Genomic DNA, 23404 nt, shown 5'->3' on the forward strand with positions numbered 1-23404 from the left:
CGTTTGCACAGCGGCGGCGACCGCAGAGAGCCGGGCTCTCGGTCTGTCGTCAGAGGGTCAGTGACCCCGTCCACCTTCAGTGTCCACGACGATCCGATGCTGCAGTTGGTGCGACTTCTGGTTGCTTCGAAGAGCAACAGGCACCACGCACGCACGCGCACACCCACACGCACGCACACACTCCTTGAGGTTTTCTCCATGGCTGCGCAACACTCCCAAACACCGCAATGCTCCTCGCCGTCCACAACGCGCCGCACCATAGAAGGCGCAAAGCGTCCTTCGCCCCCCTCACACCGACGAGTGAATCGGACCATTGTCCTTCCCGCGCCTGACGACCGCGCAAATCAACAGCCCCCTTCTCGGCAAAGACAAAAAAAAGGAAAAAGAAAAGAACAAGAAAAACAAAAATCTTCACCGTCTACGTACAAGAAAAAAAAACACGTAATTAATTAAACTATAAGGCTGTACACGCGAAAATTAAACACACTTTCAAAAAAAAACATACACTCAGCGTGCGTACTTAAAAAAAATGGGGAAAAAAATGCACACTGTTAAAACACTACATAAGCACACTTGCAATACGCTGGGCTGGGACTAGCTTCTTTTCGTGCACTGGCCGCAAAGAAGCTAGCCCACTGAGGCTACGCATTTTACCGAGGGCCTTCGGTTGCGGAAAAGTCCGTCGTCCGGCGCGAAATCACACAGGTGACCGCTTCCTCAGATTGTACCGGTGCGTGGTCCGAATGCGGTCCGTTGCTCCGGGTGTGCCCCGTTGCTTGCGCGCAATGCCACTGGGCACTGGCGCAAGCTCGTCGGACCGTGACGCAAAGGCCTTCAGGTCGGCGATATGGGCACGGCTGAGTTTTCCCGAAGAGGGATCCTTCAGCAAGTACGCGAGTGGAGACCAAACTTTCTCCACTCGGTACGGACCAAGCCACTTAGGAGTGAGCGAGGCTGAGAACCCCTTGGTCGCATCGCTAAGAGCGTGGTTGCGCTTCAGGACAAGATCACCTACCTTAAATGAAAGATGGCGATGCTTCCGGTCGTATTGAGCCTTCTGCTGGGCCCTGGCCGACGCCAAACTCTGCCTCGCTCTACAGAGAGCCCGACACATCCTGTCCCGAAGTGCTGAAGCGTAAGCGGAACAGTCTGCCGGCACTTCCTCGTCCCCGAGCTGGCATTGCATGACACTGGTCACCGGATTAGCCAACTCCCTTCCAAAATTGAGAAAGGCGGGAGAGAAACCAGTTGAGCGATTCTCGGAGGTTCGGACTGCGAACGCGAGCTCACTCAAGTGGTCTGCCCAATCCTTTTGACGTTCGGCAAAGGCCGCTAACATTGGTTTAAGAGTTCTATTGAGTCTCTCCGTCAAATTGGACTGGGGATGGTAGGGCAAAGTGGTGCAGTGATTAATTCCCAGGGAACGGCACGTAGCACCAAACACCCGAGCGGTGAAATAGGACGCATTGTCCGTAATCAGTCTTTTCGGAAAGCCGAACCGACAAAACACTTCCTGTAGCCTTTCCAGCACCGCTCGCGCTGTCACTTTACGAAGCGGAAACAGTTCCACCCATTTAGAAAAATGATCAACGACTACCATCAGGTGTGTGAACCCCTGCTTACTCCTGGGGAAAGGCCCCATAAGATCGCAGGTGGCCACTTGCCACGGACGCTCACTGTCGATTGGTTTCATCAGCCCGGGCGGCTTGCCACCCCTTGATTTCACCATTTGACAGACATGGCAGGAACGGCAATAGCGAAAAATGTCACGCTTTATGCCAGGCCAGGTCACAGTTTGGCTTAGTTTCGCAAAAACTTTAGAGCCACTCAAATGACCGGCCAAGGGTTCGTCATGAGAACATCGCAACAGTGCGCTTCTCAGACTTTTGGGGATAACCACCTTAAACGGGTCCACAGCGTCATCATCGGTGGCTATGTATTTCAGCAGGAGCCCATCCTGATCCAGCAAATATAAATCCACGGGGGACTCAGCGACACACGCTGTTTCCGGCCCCCCTGCGCCCGCCGCACTACCAGCAGCGTCTCGGCGCTCCGTCTCCCTGAGACCGTCGCTCACTCCGCGACAAAACGGATCAATTTGCTGGGCCTTCAGTAGCTCTTGCCTGCTGAAAGCGATTCCAATTCTCCCAAAGGGGAGGTTGGTCTCGTCCCCACTCAGGACTGCAGCCATCGGCGTCATGGGTTCGCTTTCGAGAAGCTCCCCCGCACGCACGCTTTCCGGCGCGCTGCTTGCCTGGAGCGCGGAGAAACAGGTTTGCCCGCTTGCGGACTCGCCTCTCTCTCCGCTCGTTTCGCCCCCGACGCTAGCTGGCGCTAAGGCACCGGCAGCGGCTGTTGCACCTGGAGAAAAGCTCTGGGTGGACAATGGGGCACGAGATAGCGCGTCAGCTACCACGTTAGTGCTCCCCTTTCGATACTGCACAGAAAAGTCATAATGCTGTATCAGGAGAGCCCAGCGCGCCAGCCGGCCCGCAGGCTCACGGAGCCGCATCAGCCAGCTTAGCGCACTGTGGTCCGTTTGCACTACGAATTTCGTACCATCAAGGTAGACATTGAATTTACGTAGTGCAAACACGATAGCGAGGCACTCCTTCTCCGTCACGGAATAATTCCTCTCAGCCGGTATCAAGGAGCGGCTGGCAAAGGCCAGCGGCTGCAACACGCCATCGTATTCCTGTAGGAGGACTGCTCCTAAACCCAGATCGCTCGCGTCGGTCTGGACAACGAACGGTCTGGTCAGGTCGGGGAGTCTGAGCTGCGCTGTCTCCGCAATGGCAGTAGACAGTTGGCGAAAAGCCTGCTGCTGCTCAGGTCCCCATTGCCACTCGGCCGACTTACACAAGAGCTTGCTCAAGGGCGCCTGCACTCGGGCACAGGACGGGATGAACGACCGGTAAAAGTTGGCCATTCCCAAAAAGCGGCGAAGGCCACGTACGTCCTTGGGCGCGGGGAAATCGAGGATTGCCCGAAGTGTCTCCCGGTCCGGCTCAATGGAGCCTTCGCCCAGCGTAAACCCCAGTAACTGAACTCGGGTTTGCGCTAGTTGGGCTTTCGCAGGATTCAAAGTCATCCCGGCGGCCCGCACCCTCTCGAGCAGATCGGCAACATGGGCCAAGTGTTCTTCGAAGGTTCGTGAGTAAATCACGATGTCGTCGAGGTAGCACATGCAGTATGACCACTTTGCTTCCCCGAGGACGCGGTCCATCAGTCTCTGAAAGGTCGCAGGACCGTTGCATAGACCAAAGGGCATACGAGTAAACTCAAACAACCCTCTGTGGGACGTGAACGCGGTCTTAGACCGGTCACGCGCATCCATCCGGACCTGTAGGTACCCTTTCGAGGCATCCAACGTAGTGAAGTACCTCGCACTGCCCAGGGTTCCTACAATGGAGCTAATCGTAGGAAGCGGATAGGCATCCTTACGAGTCACTCCGTTCAGACGGCGGTAGTCTACGCACAAGCGATGACTGCCATCTTTCTTAGGCACCAACACAATTGGAGACGCCCAGGCACTGTACGAGCGGCGGATAATGTCGGCCGATAGCATCTCGTCCAGCAAACCATCAATCACCTGCCTCTTGGCAAGACTGACGGGCCTGGGGTTACACTTCAAAGGAAGCGCGTCACCAGTTTCGATTGCGTGGCTCGCCAAATCGGTACAGCCCGGTTGATCGGTGAAAAGGTCTGCGTTGTCGCGTAACAGTGCTGACAAACGAGCCTTCTGTGCATCATCCAAATGAGCCGCACAGGCGGACAGAGGATGTGGTGCCTCTTCGTGCCGTGTCGCTCTATCCCACTGGGGATTGTGAGTCGACAAGCGCATAGCGCAGGGGCTTGCCCCCGAATTCTACGCGCGACACGGTTCGTGCCGTGCCTCTCGATCCCAAAGGGGACCATGAGCGGGCGAGCGCGAAGCTCGGGGGCTTGCCCCCGAACTCGACGCGCGACACGATTCCGACGCCCCATCTGCACAGGCAAGATCGGACGCCGGCGGGCTGATGAACGGCTTTAGCGACGTGAACTGACCGTCGCGATAGCCGCCATTCGCAATGTCCACAACGATCCCAGTTTTAAGGAGAAAGTCCCGGCCGAGAATCACAGGAACACTGAGCCCTGGGAGATGAACGAAACGCGTGCGTCTCATTCGCTCTCCCCACCTGACAGTCAGCCTTGCGGCGCCAGCCGAATGGGCCACGCCTTTCGCAAGATTGAACGTCGTTCGGCAGTCCCGCAAGCGCACTGCGTGCTTTTGCAAGTGGGACAAAACCTGTTCGCCGAACAACGAAGCGCTTGCGCCCGTGTCCAGCAGCGCCGAAAATTTGCGGCCGGCAATGGTCACCGGAATAAACGGTGCGTGCGCACCAGCAACACAACCTGCTCGGTACGCCGAGGGAACAAGCAAAGGTTCGGTCACTCGTGCCTTCACGAGCGACCTGCTATCCCGTTTCCCGACCTCACAGGAGACCGGGGCGCGGTGCAATCCCTTGCAATGTGCCCTCGTTGTTGGCAGCGAAAACAGCGTACTCCGCCGCGGTATCTTTCCCGAGGCGGAGCAGCCTCAGCTCCCTGCCGGGGTCGGCTCGCCGCTTGATAACGAGCGTTTCCCTCCGCGATGCGCTGGGTCGAAAAGCGTCCCTGCGCATGCGTTTCGGTCGGTGGTGCAGCACAGGCTGCTTGTCTCCCGTGCGTGTAGGGGTCGAGAGCGCGCGCGCTCAGCTCCCAAACACACCCGCTTGCAGCCGCAAAGGAGGCTTGGCCGGGTTGTTGCCGTTGGGGAAAGGGCTCAGGCCCTCTCCACGCGCAGCTCGGCTCAAGGGCCTCGCTGGCGGGCGGCGGTGGGCGATAGGCGCGCGCGGCGATAATGTCGCCTTGAATGCGCTTTGCCTCGGCGGCTAATTCCTCCAGATTTCGGAAGCGGCCGCCGCGCAGGTACGCCGAAAAGGTCAGATGTGCCTGCCTGATCACCCGTTCGACGCGTTCCTCGTTCGAGGCATTGGGCTCGGCGACTAAGAAAAGGTCTTGCATCGCCCGTACGTACTCCTGAAGCGACTCATCAGGAGCCTGTGTACGTAGCCCAAGCTCTCGCCGCATCCTACTCTCGTAGTCAGCGGGTAGGAATTCACGCAGGAATGCCGCGCGGAACTCCTCGAGGGTTGTTGCACGGTGTCCGGAAAGCCTGTACCACCTAGCCGCCGAGTCAGTGAGTGCAACAGGGACGACGCGTCCGAGTACATCCTGATCGTTCAAACCCAGAGCTCTCTGGTAGCGTGCGAGGGAGTAACAGTAGTCCCTGGCACTGAGCAGGTCACCGTATCCGCTGTAGGTCGGGACTGCCAACCGTACAGCGGGGTGAGCGCATTTCGGAACAGCCGACAGCGTTTTAACTGCCCCAGAGAGCGCCTGGATCATTTCGGCGGCGTTATGCAACAGCGTCTGTGCGCCTGCTCCAAAGGGAGCCGTTGGCGCGTTAGCGGCGCAATCGAGCAAGGATGAACTGACGTCCAGCTCGATGAGTGGCGCGGTTTCCACAGGGATACCGGCCGGCGCGCCGCCGTCCCCAGAGCAAAAAGGGCTCCTAGCGGGGTGCGCCTGCTGTCGTTCACAGCTGCCACTTGAGGCAGCTATACGTGAATTGCTTAGGCCGCTTGCAGCCAGCGTTGACAAAACAGGCGCGTGCTCGATCGGTGTGCCACTGGGCGCCACCAAATGTACTCCAAAGGGAGACGTATGAGCGGAATTCGTGGACGCCGTGATTGAAGGTTCCCCACAGGGGAACGCGGCATACCACTGATTTTGGCTGTTCAATTGAGAAGCAGCCAACGGGCAAAAGTCGGAGAGGGCTAAGGCCCCGTTTCCGCGCTGCGCTCCGTTTACTCCCGAAGGAGTCAATGATCGGGAGCGCTGCGACATCGCACTGCTTGGCATTCCAAAGGGAGCCGTGGCAGACGAATGTGCCCGTGTGCACTGTTCGGAGAGGGCTCTGGCCCCGTTTTCAAACAACGCTACTGCTCCAAAGGGAGCTGGTACATAGCGCCTCGCGTTGCCGTCCCCACAGGGGGTCGTTACAAGCGAGGGTGCAGGAGTGCGCTGCTCAAGGGGGGCCCTGGCCCCGTTCTCGAGCAACGCGGCGTCTGCTAGCACTAACAAAGGACAAAGGTCACTACGCCTAGCAGACATAACGCGGCGAGTCCAATTCGCTAAGGCGTATTGACTCGGCTAAGCACAGACAAAGGCTTAATGAGCCTTTGAATCCGCGTTGGGCGCCAGTGTGGGTTCTTGGTGTCTCACAGGAGACCAACCACCGCGGGTTCGAGCTTAGCGAGCCACAGGGCCGCGTCAGCCGTCGCCTCCAGCACCGCTCGCGCGCGATCTCAGAGGCCGCAAGGGGCTACCGAGCGACGCACGCAAAAACACAGTAAAGCCCTGAGTTGACGGAAACCGTTTACTGAAACCGTCGGCACCAGCACTGCACAAACGCCCGCACGGAGGGGAGCCAAAGGGGTCCCGCACCAGGGCGAAAATACAATAACAGGCGCCTATAGCACGTCGCGGCGAGAGCACAGGCTCAAGCTGGGACACGCCGCTAGGAAAAGTCCCGGCGGCTATGCTACTTGCTCTGGCGATAACCAATGGGTCAACTCGCGAGAGCACGGGCAATATCCTTCGGCTTAGGCTTTCGGCAAGTGCGGCTCGGCGGGGTACGACCTCGCGCGAGCACTAATGGCACCGCTCGTCGGCTTAGCGTCGGGAAAGGATCAGCATAAAGTACGCGCTCCCCGCACGGGCAAAGGCACCGTGCGCGAGTTCCAGTCCTTGTCACAAAGGTGTCGCCGGACGAGAGGAAAGCATGAACGTACCGTGCGCTGGTCCCGGAGAGAAGTCCACGCTTCGCTGCTAGCGGCCGAGAACCGGCCGCGTAGTGACGTCAGCGCCCCGCCCTCACCGCAACCCCCGCGTGCGCAGCGCCACCGCGGGAACCTGTTAGGTGGCGCGGGCGGAGAAGGAGGCCAGCGGGGAACGATGGCGAGGGATGGCAGAGCAGGCGAAGCGCGCGCAATCATGCCGGCGCAACCCTCAATCCCCACAAATCGCAGCGGAGCTCCCCTCCCTGTTCCCGGTCCGATGCAGCAGCACATGGCAGCCACGAGGAGGGAGTCCCACCATCATATACTCCCACGAGGATGCGTCGGTGCGAGGTTGATCGTGCTGGCGCCTGCACCGCTTCGCTGAAGTCCTGGCCCGCTGTACCCGGGGACCTTGAGGGCAAGCAGTCTTCAGCCCCCGTCATCGTCAACCACGGTGACAGCAGCTATATCTGGACGGCCACTGCACAGGACTGGGCTGCCTATCGATGTGGATTCTGCTATTTCCTGCCCTTGTTTACCATCGCATCTGCCCGGACATTTCGTCAATGCCGTCCTTACAGCAATTTCCCCACCGTAGGGCAACATTTAAGGGTGGAGGGATGTGGGAATCCTCGGGTCCCAAGACCACCGCACGCGCGGCGAACGTTGCGTCGGGCGCATGCGAGCCAGCGAGGGTGGGGAGAGGGGAAACTTTCCTTTTGCAGGAGCGCGCGGGAATCGCAAGCGCCATCAGCGCCACCAGGTGGGTCACATGACATCCCTCGGACATCGACCGGGTCTCTTTGGTCCCCAGCAAGCGGCAGTAGCGGAAGTCTCCGCTGCCGCTACTGTATTGCCGCACGTGGTTAGTCTACCGCGTTGTTGCCGCGGCAACCGCCGTGGCCGCCCGTATTCCGAGTGTAAATGCTCGTACTCCGAGTGTAATCAATGCTCTCCGAGTGTACACGTGGTTGTTGTCTAGTGGTTCCTCGAGCTTGTACCAGACTGCGGTTGATGGACAGGCATGCGTCAACCACGGGACTCGCGTGTGCTGAGGCAGAGCGCCGTGGGCATCCCCCATATCCAGACAAGTTTGGATGCTGTAGCTGCTACGTCTATAGCATGGGTTCTCAAAGTGGGTTCCGCGGAACCCTGCGTTTCCGCAGGCCCCTGCTCGGTGTTCCGCGAACCACTGATAAATTTTCCGTGGTCCCGCGCTCGCCAATTAAGTGGCTAAAACGGCGAACAAGAGGTGTGCTCGATCCACAGAACTTCCATTACCTATGTCCGAGTGTCAAAAGCACATCACAGAACGTAACGGCAGTGCGTGAACTGCGCAATAAATTCGCAAGCAGCTTGTAGCCACCGAAACCATCAAAAACAGGCAGCACACCTAAGCTTTCGCACTTGAATCTCGGAGGCCGTAACTTACCAACATGCGCATTTCTCCCGTTTGTAGATAGGGTAGTGCCGATAGCGTGCGCACTAACGTATACGTTGAAGGAATAAAAAAAAAATGCGCACCACAAATGCGCACCGCGAAAGAGCAAACACGGTGCTAGCGTCCAAAAACAAAGCGGCGCAGTCCGCATCGCTAAGGTCGTACGCGATTTGTGACTGACAGCAACGCCGGAATGCTTTGTGCTTATTTGTGCCCTCAAAGGGCTTATTATTGCGTTAATCGCCGCGCGTAACACCGCGTTGGCAGCTAGCCGCGCGCTTCCATAAGTGCATAGTCGCCATCTGTGATCGCGTCGATAGCCACCACAGTTTCGTCCGCAGTGGTTGCGGCAAACAGTAGTTTCGTTTTGACTCGGTGCGCGCGTCGGCTGCGTGCCTTCATAACCAACGTTACTAATCTAGTAACGGTGTTCATAACTGCGTAGTCGCCATCCATGATCGCGCCGATAGCAACTGGGGATTCGTCCATACTTGTTGCATCAAATGGTAGTTTCGTTTTGACTTGGCGAGTGCGTCGGCCGCCTGCCTTCTGAACCGCATGGTCGCCGTCTATGATCGCGTCGATAACGGCCGCGGTTTCGTCAGCAGCGGTTGCGGCAAGCAGTAGTTGCGCTTTGACTCAGTGCAAAAATGTAAAAGATTAAGAGCACCGGCTACATCGCGATGGACGGACGATTTGTTGGCGACCAGCTCCCTAGCGAAAAAATAACCGGATGTGCGCGCGGTAGTGAAAAGCGTGTCTGCAGATAAGATGCGTGCCGCAGCCGCGCTGCGAAGGATGTTGCGAGGCCTTCGCCGCTGCTAGCCCCAACCCCCCCTTAATCAGTCATGAGATGACAAGAATTTCAGCTTCCTCACTGCTTTTATGCAAAATAGAAACAAGATTTGCTGATGCATTCAGTAAATAAAAGCATGTTGAAATAGTAAGCATTCATTTATTGTTTTCTTGGTACTCTGGGATCATTCGAGAGTAGTTTAATTAGGACATTTTAATTCGGTTAATACGGGGGGGGGGGGGGGTTCCTTGGCACTTCATGGAGCTTAGCAGGGTTCCCCGGAACGAACATGCTTGAGAACCCCTGGTCTATAGAATGTAAATAAAATCGAAAAGAAGCTGGGCTTTTGGCTGCAACGTGACCAGAGAAGAAAAAATACCGCCACTGCCCGTGGCAGCCGCTCGGCTAGGTGGCCTTTTCACAGCGTAAGCTGTTATGGGCTCATTCCAAATAGCCGTTTCGGTTCGTGTGGTTGTCTGCCGTGGCCACTGCCGCCGTGTAACCGCTATCGCCCGAAATGTGAAAAAATGTACCCGCTCTCCGCCGGATCGAACCCAGACCCGCTGCGTGGGAGGCGGATACTCCACTGAGCCACGCAAGCGCTTGCTATCGGGTAGCGGAAAGATGCCCTAAAACGCTCCCAAGCGCGCAGGGGCAGACGGCCCGAGCTTCCGCCAGTATGGTGGCGCCGTCTAGTTAATGTGCCTACAAACGCAGCGCGCCCGACATGTAAGTTGCAGTTGTAAGGCTTGACGGCTCAGCAGACTTCTGTGCAGAGAGCATTACAAGCCGCAGCTCGCCGTCGAGGCCGGGCGGACAGTTCAGATCGTTCTCGTCAAAACGAGCGAACAGACTGCAGCGAAGACCCTGCTGTGCGTGGTGCCCAAATTGGAGCTACCCTTGAGCCGCTCCATTCAGCTTACGTTGTGAGTGTGCTGCGAGTGCCACACAGGCCTGTGACTGAGGCGCTGGCTCTATATTAAACTGACGCGGGAGTTTCATGACCAGAAAAAGCAATTAAGGGACTATGGTTATAATGAGGTTTAACTGTATAACGCAATATCGGTTTTAGCTATAGGTAACGTAAGCGCATCAACTTACGCATTCTTGGCTATGAGGAAAACAAATGTGGGCAGCTTGCACTAGTGGTGCAAGGCTGGAGTAAACAGCGGAGCTAGTGATCGACCTAGCTTCTTTTAGGTTTTACTTGGCATGGCTAAGTTTTGCTAGGAAATGCTAAGTGCTGCTAGGCATGGTATTCCAAATCAGCTTGCCGCCGACGTGCGCAACGTGCTTCAAGATGAGCGGCTTCTTCTTCAGGTTTCCGGATCTTCTTTGGTCATCCCATGCCAAAGGTACATGTGCTCGCCACAGAGTCAACGAGAGTTCTGCTGCTGTCGCGGCGGCTCCGAGCTTTATCTCCCCGGTGACAGCACGGCCAAGCTGCGCTTCCACACTTGGCAGGGCGTGGCTGGTCAAAACCTGCCGCGCCGCCGCCAGAGGTGCCTGCTGCAGTCACGGACACCGCACGCGTTCAGGGAAATGGGGAAACGCGAATGGCATTATTGGCGTGGCTGGTCAAAACCTGCCGCGCCGCCGCCAGAGGTGCCTGCTGCAGTCACGGACACCGCACGCGTTCAGGGAAATGGGGAAACGCGAATGGCATTGGCAGCAGATTTGCGCATCGCCTCGTTGGTGCTACTACAATTTCTTTCTCTCTCTCTCTCACTCTCATTTTCTTTCTCTCTCCCGAGCATAGCGCACCCCGCGCGAATGCTCTCCTTCCCGCTCCTTAACGTCCCATGTCAAGGCAACATGTACACGGGACGGAGAGGAGGCGAAGCACACGCCGCTCTGTGAGGTGGCTGCTAGGCAACGCACGGTGATGTCATCGCCACAAGCAGTTTTGGTTCACACTACGCGGCGCAACCAAAAGCTTAAATGGTTCCACTGTTAAAGTTAGAGCAGAACTCGTCTCACGATAACTGGTGACGGTAATGCAAATAGCAGCTCCAAATGCAGCTCCATACTGTAGTCACGTTTATTTAACACGTGTAGTGGTAACTCTAAGACTTCCGTAGCTTCTGCTATATGCCATGTGCTCCCACATCGTCCCACTTTTTTATGGCACTCGCTTGTGAAGGTCGCCCATGATGGAGGCATGACAACTGTATGACGGCGATGCAGTGATGATGGAATGACGAAGAAGTGATATCCAGGGAACAACAAAGGTAGCATAACAATGGCTCGACGACAATGAGATGTCCATCTTTAAATTATAATGATGCTATAACGACAGCGTGACAGCAACAACATGAGGACAAAGAGATGACAATGACTAAATGACGACAAGTAGATGAAGAATCTGGAATGACAACAATGGCATGACCACGATGGTATGACAATGTATGCATTATAGCGTCTGTGTGATGACGACGCAGTGACGATGACTGCATGACAATGGCGTAATCACGATTGAATGACATCTTGATTGCTACAGAATGACGAACAAGGAACAACGCTGATAGATGGATGAAGGTGGTATGACGACTATGACGGCATTACGGCAATGAGACGATGTTACTGAAGTGATGATGGTGAAATGACGTGGCGTGGCTTGACGACGACTGTGTGACAATGGCTCATAACGGCATGACGACAGTTGGATGAGGAAGTGCTATCTAACGGCTACGACCGAATCCTTATGAGATGACAACGAATGCATGATGACGACTGTATGACGACGATGGCATGACAAGAATGAATGGTGACGACATAATGACGATGGCATGACAACAGCTTGAGGACAATGGAATAACGCAAGTGTATGGTGACAATGACATGACAATAGCCGTATTAAAAAACGTGTATGATGAGGATGGCGTGGTGATGACAGCTTGACCAGAGTCGAACGATGAATCTGAAGTGAGGACGATGGCACGACCACGACGACATCACGGCGAAGAACGGATGCACGATAGCGACTGTCTGACGATGACGGCACGACAAGGGCGGCATGATCACGATTGAATGACACCATGATTACAATACAATGACGAAGAAAGATTGATGTCGATGGAACGACAAAGGCGGCATGATGACAATGGGATGACGTTACTGAAGAGATGAAAATTATAAAATGACAGTGTGACGACAGCATGACAACTTTGGGAAAATGATGGCATGATGATGGCGTAATCACGATTGAATGACATCACGATTGCTACAGAATGACCTGGTCGCCAAAGCTATTAGACAACTTGGGCCACCGGGTTGGGGTAGAGGCGTGACGACGACGGCACAAAAGAGTGAGATCCCATTATGCAGAGAGGTAAGGCGTGCAGACACGGACACAAGAGAAGTGGACAACACGAACACTGACTATCAACTGAACGAAGCACTGAGGCGAAATAAGAAAGAAGACACAAAACTCCATCTGCGCATGCTCTGGAATGGTAGCACCACGTGTAAATCGGGTACACGTGCTGGTCAACATGAGAGATAACTGTTAAGGCATTTGATCTCTTCCTTATGTAAGGTAATCGAAGGCTGACTCACGCACGCACTTCCACCATTATTGATATGCCAAGCCTCGACCATAAGACGCGCATCTTCATTCTTATGCCTGTACAATATCGCGCATTCATCTAACTCAAGCGTGCAGTTACAATCTTGGCAGTCTTGGCAATGCAAGGAAAGATTAGAAGGCGATCCACCGGTAAACGACCTTTTATGTTCCATCAGCCTCTGATTGATACCCCGCCCTGTTTGCCCTATGTACAAATGCCCACAGCTAAAGGGAACTTTATATACCACACCCATACTACATTCAGTAAAATTGTTGTTCTTGATGTGCTTCACTGGACAAATATCTGTTCTCTTTTTGCTATTCACCTGCCTATTTTTTCTCTGCACGGCAGCGCATATCTTACCAAGCTTATTGGGAGCAGTAAAAACAACTATAACACCATATCTACTTTCAACTTTCTTAAGCCTGTGCTATACTGAATGAATGTAAGGAATTGCCACTACTCTTTTCCTGCTATTACTGCGTTCGGTAATCCTGTCCGTCCCCCCCGAAATCGTCTTCTTTAGGCGTTCAGCCACAGTGGCCACAGCTACGCGAGGATAACTTGCTTATAATATGCGTCGGCATTAAAACTGGCGCTCATTTTGTGCATGCACGATCTGGTGAGAGAAGACTTAAGGCACGACATGGCAATTTCGTTTTTTACTACAGTAGAATCACGCTGTTACGTTCTCGGGTAATGTGTTTTCCCGGCTGTTACGTCGTTTTCAGCCCGTCGTGGCATAGCTCCCATAGAACCCAATGCATTGGTAACCCCGCTGTTACGACGCAGCTGTGGGACCGTTCCCGCTTCATACGTTGCGAACTGCCACCCCGCAGCGGCCCGAGCGGCCATTTTGACTTTTCATTTCACGTGGCTTGGTGTCTTGACGATGGGATTGGCTGCCTAAAGTGCCGGGGAGGCAACCTATGACGTATTTTCGGTTTCCGCCAGCAAAAGCATGGCCTTTGAGATCCGTATTTCCTATCTAAAGATGGTGTCTATGACGCGTTGTGGCCCTAAAATTGGTTTTGGCGCATAGATGTAATAGTGATTTTATTGAAGAAAACTGACGCTTATTTCTGCTGCCGAATAGGGATGTTCAGTATAAAGTCCAAGGGCGATAACGCTGTCGCCACGCACTGTATGTGCGAGTAAACGCGTGCGTGGCTAGCCGACGACCGCGGCTAAATCTCGTGCACGCAAGAAAGAAAAACAGGGAGGAAGTGCGCCTTCTTTCGTTGCGCTCAAGGCACCGGCGAGCAAGGGAGCGAGGGATAGCGGGCGGCGTTATACTCTGGCATCAACTACGTACTGCGCGCCGGCGCTCGGGCCGTATCTTGAAAGCGATCTGCGTTGGGAGCACAGTCCAGGCAGTGCAGGTGAGTCGGCTGCTCGTAGGTTTGTGCGTGCTGCGTGTTCTCGGCACTCAGTTTGCGTTGAAGCGATAGGCAACAGCACAAAGGTCACTTCGCTCGCAACTGCAGTGGCGCTTCTACACGCCAGCGTTTGACAGCGCGTGTCCACGCTCATCGAGTGTTATGTGTTCCTGTCTGCCTGTGGGCGCTGACATCATGCTTGTTAATGTAGTTATTAAGCGAATGTTTACAAGTTTATACAGATGATAGAACTACTATCCTTACTTTGTATAGCTGTCTACTACTGTATAGACCACTTATAACGTAACCGCTTATAGTGCAGGACCGGATATAGTGCCGTCTTTTCAGACTCCCGTTATTTTCCCATAGCACTCCATGTATACACGTATCGCTTATAGTGCAGTTGCGGGAAACGAAATACCGGTTACAGTGCGGCTGCCTGGGAGTACGGAAGTCAGCGGAGACGGCGAACGCTCCCCTCAAACGGGCGCCCCAAGGAGTGGTCGAGGAAGAAAAAGAGACGAAGTGGAGGAGAAGGGCACGTGGTGCGAACGAACAGCCAGTGAGGCTGAAACCAGAATCTTGAGTGCGACTCGTGAAATATCACAGCGCGCATAGCGAGCGAGTGCCACGAAACGGCCAACGCTCGCATCACGATAACGGCAGTAAACGAAACTTCAGCGAGCGAACGGGCGGTGCCGGCACAGCACGGCGAAGGGCGCACGCGGAGACTGTGTAATGTGAGGGAGGAGGGCGGCAGGGAAGCGGATTTCGCCTTGGCAACTCCGCTGCTTCGGTGGCTCCCCTCGCCCTCCTTTGTAGCTCCCTCACTTTCGACTGTCACCGTGCGCGCCCGCCACCGTGCAGGCGCCACCGCTACAGCCGGCCCGGTTCCCGAAGTTTCGTTTTCTGCCGTTATCGGGAAGCGGGCACTTGCCGGCGTGGGTAGTTTCGTTGGCCGGCCTGGGACAGCACCGCTGCTTCCCTCTGCGCCGTAGCCGCAGCGTGCAAGGTCAACACGTGACTAGAAACTAGAGGAAGCATAAAGAAGAAAGAAGGGTTCACTGCCATTTTCTACACGTGGCTACGGCAGCGTGGCTGAGACTTCGGCACGTACACGCATGTTCTGGCGCAACGCAGAATCGGCGACCTTGCCATTTGAGAGGGTGAAATGTCCGCCGCGTTTTTTTTTTTTGCTTTTTGGTCTGTTCGCGCGCAACATTGAGGGGTCTCCCCTAAGCTTTTACTCTATGGCGGTGCCGGAGCTATGCCGGTCGGAGGCGCCGCCGCGCGATTTGGTTCGAATTAACGAGATTCGACTGTAAATTGAATGCAAACGTTCTAGCCGCATTCCTCGACTGTCGCATACGCGTGGCGGCTCGGTGCACATGTTTTGCATATGTGCGGGCCTTGAAAATTGTTGCTTTGGTTATAGTGCGGTACCGCTTATAGTGCGGATATTCGCGACTCTGGCGACTTACGTTATAAACGGTCTACACTCTAATTTGCTATCGCAATCGATGCTGTATCTTCCCGGGTTTCGGCACCATTTTGTAGAAACCTGTGAAGGACCACACAGGAAGAGCGGTCGATGAGCAAACATGGCGTTTAATGGAACAACAGTTATGATGACGTTAATAATAGCAGGTGAGCGAGGAAGAAGTTTCTACAGATGCTTCGGCTTTCGGGCGAAACTACGACTTTTTTTCACATGTAAGAATTAAAATAACATATTGTGCAATTCAACACTACTCTCATTTCTCAATTTTTTCTGTTTCTCGGCTCTTGCGTTTCCCGGCTCTTCCGTTTTTTTGTTGTTTTTTTTACAGTCCCGTGAAAAACGTATCAGCAGGGTTCTACTGTACTACCTTTTTGCATTATGAATCCTTACAAACTAGCTCAGCTTTCCGTCGTTCTGAGATCCCGGATCTGGAATGACAACGATGGAACAACCATGAGATCATAATCATCCCAAGCACATACCTATTGGTTCCAGCAGCTAGACAACTTAGGCCACAGGGTCGACATAAAAGGATTGATTGTGGGGATGCACGACTTTCACGCATCCCCTGATGTTGTTTTCCCCGCATGGCTCCCGTCTCTTGTAATCCGGCTTCGCCGCATGGAGTTGCAGCAGCAGCGTATTACGAGAGATGGCGCCAGTGTTGCGCTGCTAACGCCACCTAGCGGCGGGGTTGCTTGGGCGCAAAAGGAAGAAGGCATTTCCTCTTCGCCTTGGGATCAGCAAGCAGCACAAACGAATGCTTCGTGCATGCGCCGGCCCGCTTTGCGAGACCGTCTCACGAGGGTAGGAGCAGGACACCTGAATGAACGAACACGGATCATTCGAACGCGCCACCGTTCGCGTGACCGTACACGCGAACGACTAGGCGATTGTATCATAGCATGGGGCGAAAATATTCGCTCGCTATCCGGTGCGTCGGACTTCGTTGATTTGTCGCGCGCCCATGTGAATGTTCTATGGGTAGTAATTCGGCTAGCATGCATTAGTGTATGAAAGGTGCAATAAATGCCCTTTTGAGTGTTTGCACTACTGCGTTGTCGTTACTTTGTCCCAAGAGCGTGTGTGAGACCCCACAAGATAGATAGTAAGATAGATAGGCTCAAAACGGCTGAAGTAGGCAAAGAATGCTATTCGCATTAAAACCCATATATAATGATGTGTTATAACCGCATATCGCATGCGAAGATCGAAGTTTTGCGCTTTTCATGCACACTGAGCTTGACATTTTTGTTGCTAAGTTCCCTTTAAAAGAATGATGCTGAGATGTGTTGAAAAGTTTGCCTATGCGAGTTTGCATCTGCCGCCATTACCAGCGTGTCCCAACCACGCGCCAATTGTGAAAACCATGGAGACCTTGCGAGTTGGTGCAGTGTGCCACAAGATGGCACCAGCTGTTTCGCATCCACGTCACCCACGATCGTGCTCATTCATATGGTTTGCCCTTGGGTTCTAGTGAAGTGTGGAAACAATAGTAGCTTTCACGTTCACGGTTCCTTCCATAATTTCCACGAGGGTGGTGACTAACCTTTCCAGCAGCCTCTGCAAGGCGACCTGAGCTCCTCCTCCGAGCATCAGGGCTGCCGTCTCCTGCTGCCCCTTCCTGCAGCAGCACAAGCTTGTCTTACACTCACAGAAAAGGTATGCACACCACGGTAGGTCTGTTCTTCAAGCTGCTATAAGAACTCAGTGGTCCAATGTAATGCCCACATTCACCAAGTTTTCAGACATGCTTTTCTTCTTTCTTTACAGGAATATAACCAGAGCAAGAAAACAAAATAAAGGCGGAATAGCCTGACAAAGGCCTTTCAAATTTTGTCATGGCTCCATAAAGGACAGCCAAAAGATAAATGCAGAAAGGATGTGAAGGGCTTGATCCCGTTTCTGCATGTGGCGCTGTAATTACATTATCATGTATATCATTATTATTTCCTCAGTACTAGGAGTGCAATTTCGTAGTGTAGCTATTTCTTCTTGTAACAATTAATTAACATTTAGCATTGTTATACATTAATACCTCGTTAAATCGAACTCGCATATCTAAAAAAATTGGCTAAGTCAAAATTGTTTGTGGCACCGAACCATTTCCTATACGTGCCATGTATTACAGCGAAAGCTGTATATGGCTAGCCGAAACGAAAAACCGTTCACCACATGTTTCGATAAACGTCTCCATTGGCTGCGGCGTCAGTTACGTCATTCTCTACGTCGCACCCAAATGCGTGCGCCATTGGCTGCGCCGTTAGCAACGCCATTCTCTGCATCGTACCTGCTCTGCCCACAACTCCGGCTCCTCGGCTCGCCGTTGTCGCATGCATTCGATATCTCGTGTTAGTTCGGCATCATGGTTAGCAGCATCCACCCGCCATTGGCGCTTGCGTTCCACTAGAAACACAAACATGTAACCAATAATTGAGAAACGCTTCAATACAGCGTCGGGAGTAACCCACTGCTAAACACTGGGGCTGCACGTTTCAGCTTCGCTGGTTAACTATCTGTGCGGAGTGCCCGGGTGGTGGTTTTTTTTTTTTTATTGCCCTTTATCTCGAAGCATTCTTGCCTCAAGTTGCAGATATCTCAAAATCTTGACAGAGTGGAACAAGAACTCTGGCGGCAGTCCGTCTACCAAACTTCACGCGAGGCTGCCACAAGCAACTGTGTGGCGTATGACCTCACGGGATAGACGTGTGGAGAGGGAGGCCCTGCAAAATAGCATGCTTGACGCAGTTCGTTTTATTCGCTTTATGCAACACTCGTGATTTACCATCAGAGGTGCGATTTTCGTCCTAATGCAACGCACGCAGCACGCGCTATGTAAGCAGGATGTACCGGTGACAGGAGAATTTACTGACGCCGAAATCGCTGGTATGGATACAAACGGGGGGAAGGGTGAAGTCGATGGCGACGATGACATCAGCCGAAACAAGAAACATGCTTTTTTTTGCTGAGAAATAAAGTTGAGTGCAGCGGTGGGAACGATTGGCTCATGCGATGTGTGGGGCAGCTCGGACGCCTCTCTAAGCCCAAGTACTACTGTGGAGCAGACCAGCCTTACACAGTTTTTTTCAGCGGTAAATAAAGTATAAACCTCATGCAAGCGATCTTGCGAGCAACAGCAACAAGCCATGCGATGGAGATAGAAAGGTCGCATTCACTCATCGCCTGCAAGCCGAATCTCACGCGAGTGACGACTTTGAATGATGTCTTGCCGGTGTTGCCGGCATGAGAGCAGCAAGTACACGCTGAAACTGGTGTGACGTGTGCTTTTATTAATTTAAGTTCGTGTTTTGCTGTAAAGAGCAGTATAACATATTTGTGAAGGTCTTGCAGTATGTTCTTATTTTTGCACGTTTAGAAGTATAGAAGCTCTTGTTAAAAAGCTGGTCAGTAGTGGCGAATTTTTTTAGAAAGAACGACTTTTCACTGCAATTTCCGCAACTTTGCCCATCTCGAAATTTTTCCCAGTTTTTACTACTTCAAGTTAACGAGGTATTACTGTATTTCAGTAACTCTTTGCCTCTATAAACTGTCTTCATATAGTTTGTCTACTGTACGTATAACATGCCGATCGTGATCTCATTTATGCGGTGGGTACAAAGCCAATTCTTTTTTTTAAGAGTGCTGGTATACTCGTGCTGTGCTGCCAATTGCCACGTCGAGCCTTAGAACACTTTGAAACCAAGTTTGCGGCTTTTAGTTACAGTCCGTTTACAAGTATCGTCATGCAAATAAATATTTATCTTTCAAACCAGTTCTGTAAATGATTCACACAGCTCCATTTCTGATAGACAGTCGTTTCTAACCTTGCCCAAATGCCTACACGGGGGCCAAGCCAATGTAAAACATCTTTAGTATATGGAACATCAATCTGCACCATGTGATTGTCTAATTGCTGACTCTGCAGTCGTTTCGAAACACTTGGCAGAGTTCCAAGTTTACTGGGCCACATATAGGCACGCTCTTTCAGTACTCAATGGCAATGTCACCGATCTCGGGGGCACGGATGTTTAAGAGATGGACTAAGAGACGTATAACGGTACTGCACACATGATTTAATAAAAGCAAACCAAAAATCGAAAATCCCAACTCAAAAGCAACAGAGAATAATAAACAAACTAAGTACAGCATGTACGTACAGTTCACTCTCAACCATATACAAAACTATCAGCTAATTAAGCTGTCCTTCTATCCAGTCTTAACTCCGACACTCCTCATTCTGACAATTCTAGCCTATCAGACTGCGTCGCTGCTTATGTGGAATGCTCTAACGTTTTTGACACTCACTCATACATATTTTTGTCCAAGTCGCGTCGCATCTTTTTTGGCGTTCCTACTCCCGACGATCCTGAAGGTTCTGTCGCCTTGATAGACGCCTGTGTATCCTGGTCTCCGTTGCTGATGTGGCTAAGACCCGGCGGGTTATGCCTAGCGACGTGTTCGGCCGCTGTTTCCGTCCGACGCCTTGCTCAAGTACCAATGTGGTGTCCCGGGGACTATCGTACGTGCTGGTCTGCCGCTAAAGGGGGATACTTCCTGGAGTGCCCGGCACTGCCGCGAGAGGCTGCAGCAGGTCCAAGGAGCCTCGCTCGAACGTAGCCGAGACCGACGGCCACACCATGGACTGCCAGGGTCACGAATTTGACCGAACCTCCATGGCTCCCGTCGCCAGTGCGATGCTGATGCTACAACCTTCTTGGCCCAGAGCCACGTCGATAATGACAGCTCATCGCTGGTTTTCTCTTTATCACAGCTCGGGTCACCCGCCTCGAGCGCTCGTGCTGTTTGGAACACCGCGTGCTCTCTTCAACGTCGTCATTCTTCCATGTGTGCTGTTCCTTAGGCAATCAAGTCAAATTGTATGCACATGGACTGCTGCCAACCAAAAGTTCCTGCCAAATGGCCATGTGCCTACAATGGGTAATGCCACTACCTGCCCGACTAAAGGGGATATGACAAGATTGTAACTATTTTCAGTTTATCTTTGGAAGTGGCAGTACAGGGGTCAATATGGTTACAGTCTACAACCAATTACAGTGTAGACCGCTTATAATGTAAGTCGCCGGAGTCGCGAAAGGAAAGGCGACAGTGGAAGCAATCCTAAGGCAGTGCTCCAACGGTTCCGGGAATATGGCGTCAAAATGCGGAAGGATAAGTGTTCGTTCAGGAAGTCAGAAGTATCGTACCTGGGACACAAGATCACCAGTGACGGACTTCATCCGCTGGAGAAGAACCTGGAAGCGGTGATGAAGGCACCAAGCCCGAAAAACGTAAGCGAGCTGCGTTCTTACATCGGTCTGATCACTTATTATAGCAAGTTCCTTCCGAGCATGGCAACGATGCTTGCTCCGTTGTATGACCTTCTGAAAAAGGATTGCCGTTGGAAATGGTCATCGGAGCAGCAACAGTCATTTGACCAATCTAAGGAAGCCCCCCGACATGCCAAAATGCTCACTCATTTTGATCCAAGCAAGTCGCTACGCCTCGAGTGCGACGCATCTCCGCATGGCATAGGAGCGGTCCTTTCCCATCGAGTTGCTGGCGTCGACAAGCCTATAGCGTTTTGTTCGCGAACACTGACCCAGGCCGAACGAAATTATTCGCAGCTCGAGCGAGAGGCCTTAGCATTGGTGTTCGGCGTAAGCAAGTTCCGGGATTACCTTCCGGGGCAGTCATTCGTACTTGTGACGGATCATAAGCCGTTGGTTGGCTTATTCCGCGAAGACCGACCTACACCTGCCATGGCAGCGGCTCGCATTCAGCATTGCTCTTTGCTTTTGGGAGCATACCAATACAAGATTGAGCATAAGCCCGGAGGAGACAACCAAAATGCCGACGCCCTTAGTAGGCTTCCACTCCCGACTCCTGATGATGCTCCCGAAGAAATTTCAGAATACAGTGTAGACCGCTTATAACGTAAGTCGCCGGAGTCGCGAATATCCACACTATAAGCGGTACCGCACTATAACCAAAGCAACAATTTTCAAGGCCCGCACATATGCAACATGTGCACCGAGCCGCCACGCGTATGCGACAGTCGAGGAATGCGGCTAGAACGTTTGCATTCAATTTACAGTCGAATCTCGTTAATTTGAACCAAATCACGCGGCGGCGCCTCCGACCGGCATTGCTCCGGCATCGCCATAGAGTAAAAGCTTAGGAGAGACCCGTCAATGTCTCGTGCAAACAAAACAAAAAAAAGGAAAAAAACGCGGCAGAATTTTCACCCTCTCTCAAATGGCAAGGTCACCGATTCTGCGTTGTGCCGGAACATGCGTGTACGTGCCGACGTCTCAGCCACGCTACGGTAGCCACACGTAGAAAATGGCAGTGAACCCTTCTTTCTCCTTTATGCTTCCTCTAGTTTCTAGTCACATGTTGACCTTGCACGCTGCGGCTACGGCACAGAGGGAAGCAGCACCTCTGTCCCAGGCCGGCCAACGAAACTACCCAGTGCCCACGCCGGCAAACGCCCGCTTCCCGATAACAGCAGAAAACGAAACTTCGGAGAGCTGGCGCCGGGCCGGCTGGAGCGGCGGCGCCTGCGGGCGCGCACGGTGAAAGTCGAAAGTGAGGGAGCTACGAGGGAGGGCGAGGGGAGCCACCGAAGCGGCGGAGTTGCCGAGGCGAAATCCGCTTCCCCGCCGCCCTCCTCCCTCACATTCCACGGTCTCCGCGTGCGCCCTTCGCCGTGCTGTGCCGGCGCCGCCCGCTCCCTGAAGTTTCGTTTACTGCCGTTATCGTGAAGCCAGCGTTGGCCGGCGTTGGCAGTTTCGTGGCCCTCGCTCGCTATGCGCGCTGTGATATTTCACGACTCGCACTCAAGACTCTGGTTTCAGCCTCACTGGCTGTTCGTTCGCACCACGTGCCCTTCTCCTCCACTTCGTCTCTCTTTCTTCCTCGACCACTCCTTGGGGCGCCCGTTTGAGGGGAGCGTTCGCCGTCGCCGCTGACTTCCGTACTCCCAGGCAGCCGCACTGTAACCGGTATTTCGTTTCCCGCAACTGCACTATAAGGGATCCGTGTATACATGGAGTGCTATGGGAAAATTAACGGGAGTCTGAAAAGACCGCACTACATCCGATCCTGCACTATAAGCAGTTACGTTATAAGTGGTCTATACTGTATTTGGACAGCGATAATTTCAAGATGCATTATTATTCAGACAGCACCAAGGCACTGCCACTAGCCCCATAGAATTATTCTAAAGCGACAACCAAAATTTGGAACTACAGTGCATTGTGAGATAATTCATACTCCGACTGCAGGAATGTGTGCCAAACGGCCAACAAGTCAAGCAGAAGTAGTGCTATTTTTGTTCCGAGACGTCGCCACCATGACCAAATGTCCAGCGCTCCGCGAATCCGAAACTAGCAAAGCCTAGTCAATCTAGTAGTGGCTGATGAGAATGCAATGATTGTATTTCTGTCTATCTGTTGTGGGGTCTCACACATGCTCTTGGGACAAAGGAACGACAACACAGTAATCAAAACAATCAAAAGGGCATTTATTGCACCTTTCATACACTAATGCACACTAGCCGAATTACAACCAATAGAACATTCACACAGGCGCGCGACAAATCAAGGAAGTCCGACTCACCGCGACCCGATAGCGAGTGAATACGTTCGCCCCATGCAATGACACCATCGCCTATGTGTCGGTGCCCCGCTCCGAGCCACGCGGGATGTCTCGCGAAGCGTGGATCGGCGCACGCGCGGGACGTCCACGTCGCTTACCGATCCCAACCCAAAGGGATCGACATTTTTCTCCCAAGTCTCCCCGCCGTTCGGTGGCGTTAGCATCGCGACACTCGCGCCATCTCTCGCAACGC

General features: G+C 53.1%; 1 protein-coding gene across 1 annotated transcript in view; it reads right to left on the minus strand.

The window, feature by feature from the left end:
- The window catches only part of LOC125945147 (uncharacterized), a 414471-nt gene that overhangs the window by 231945 nt on the left and 159122 nt on the right, over window positions 1–23404 (minus strand). The window contains exon 10 of the mRNA XM_049666722.1: window positions 17102–17176. Coding sequence (XP_049522679.1) covers window positions 17102–17176 — 75 coding nt within the window. The remainder of the gene's footprint in view (window positions 1–17101; window positions 17177–23404) is intronic.

The sequence above is a fragment of the Dermacentor silvarum genome, chromosome 4 (genome assembly GCF_013339745.2).
Source record: "Dermacentor silvarum isolate Dsil-2018 chromosome 4, BIME_Dsil_1.4, whole genome shotgun sequence".
Classification (NCBI taxonomy): Eukaryota; Metazoa; Arthropoda; class Arachnida; order Ixodida; family Ixodidae; genus Dermacentor; species Dermacentor silvarum.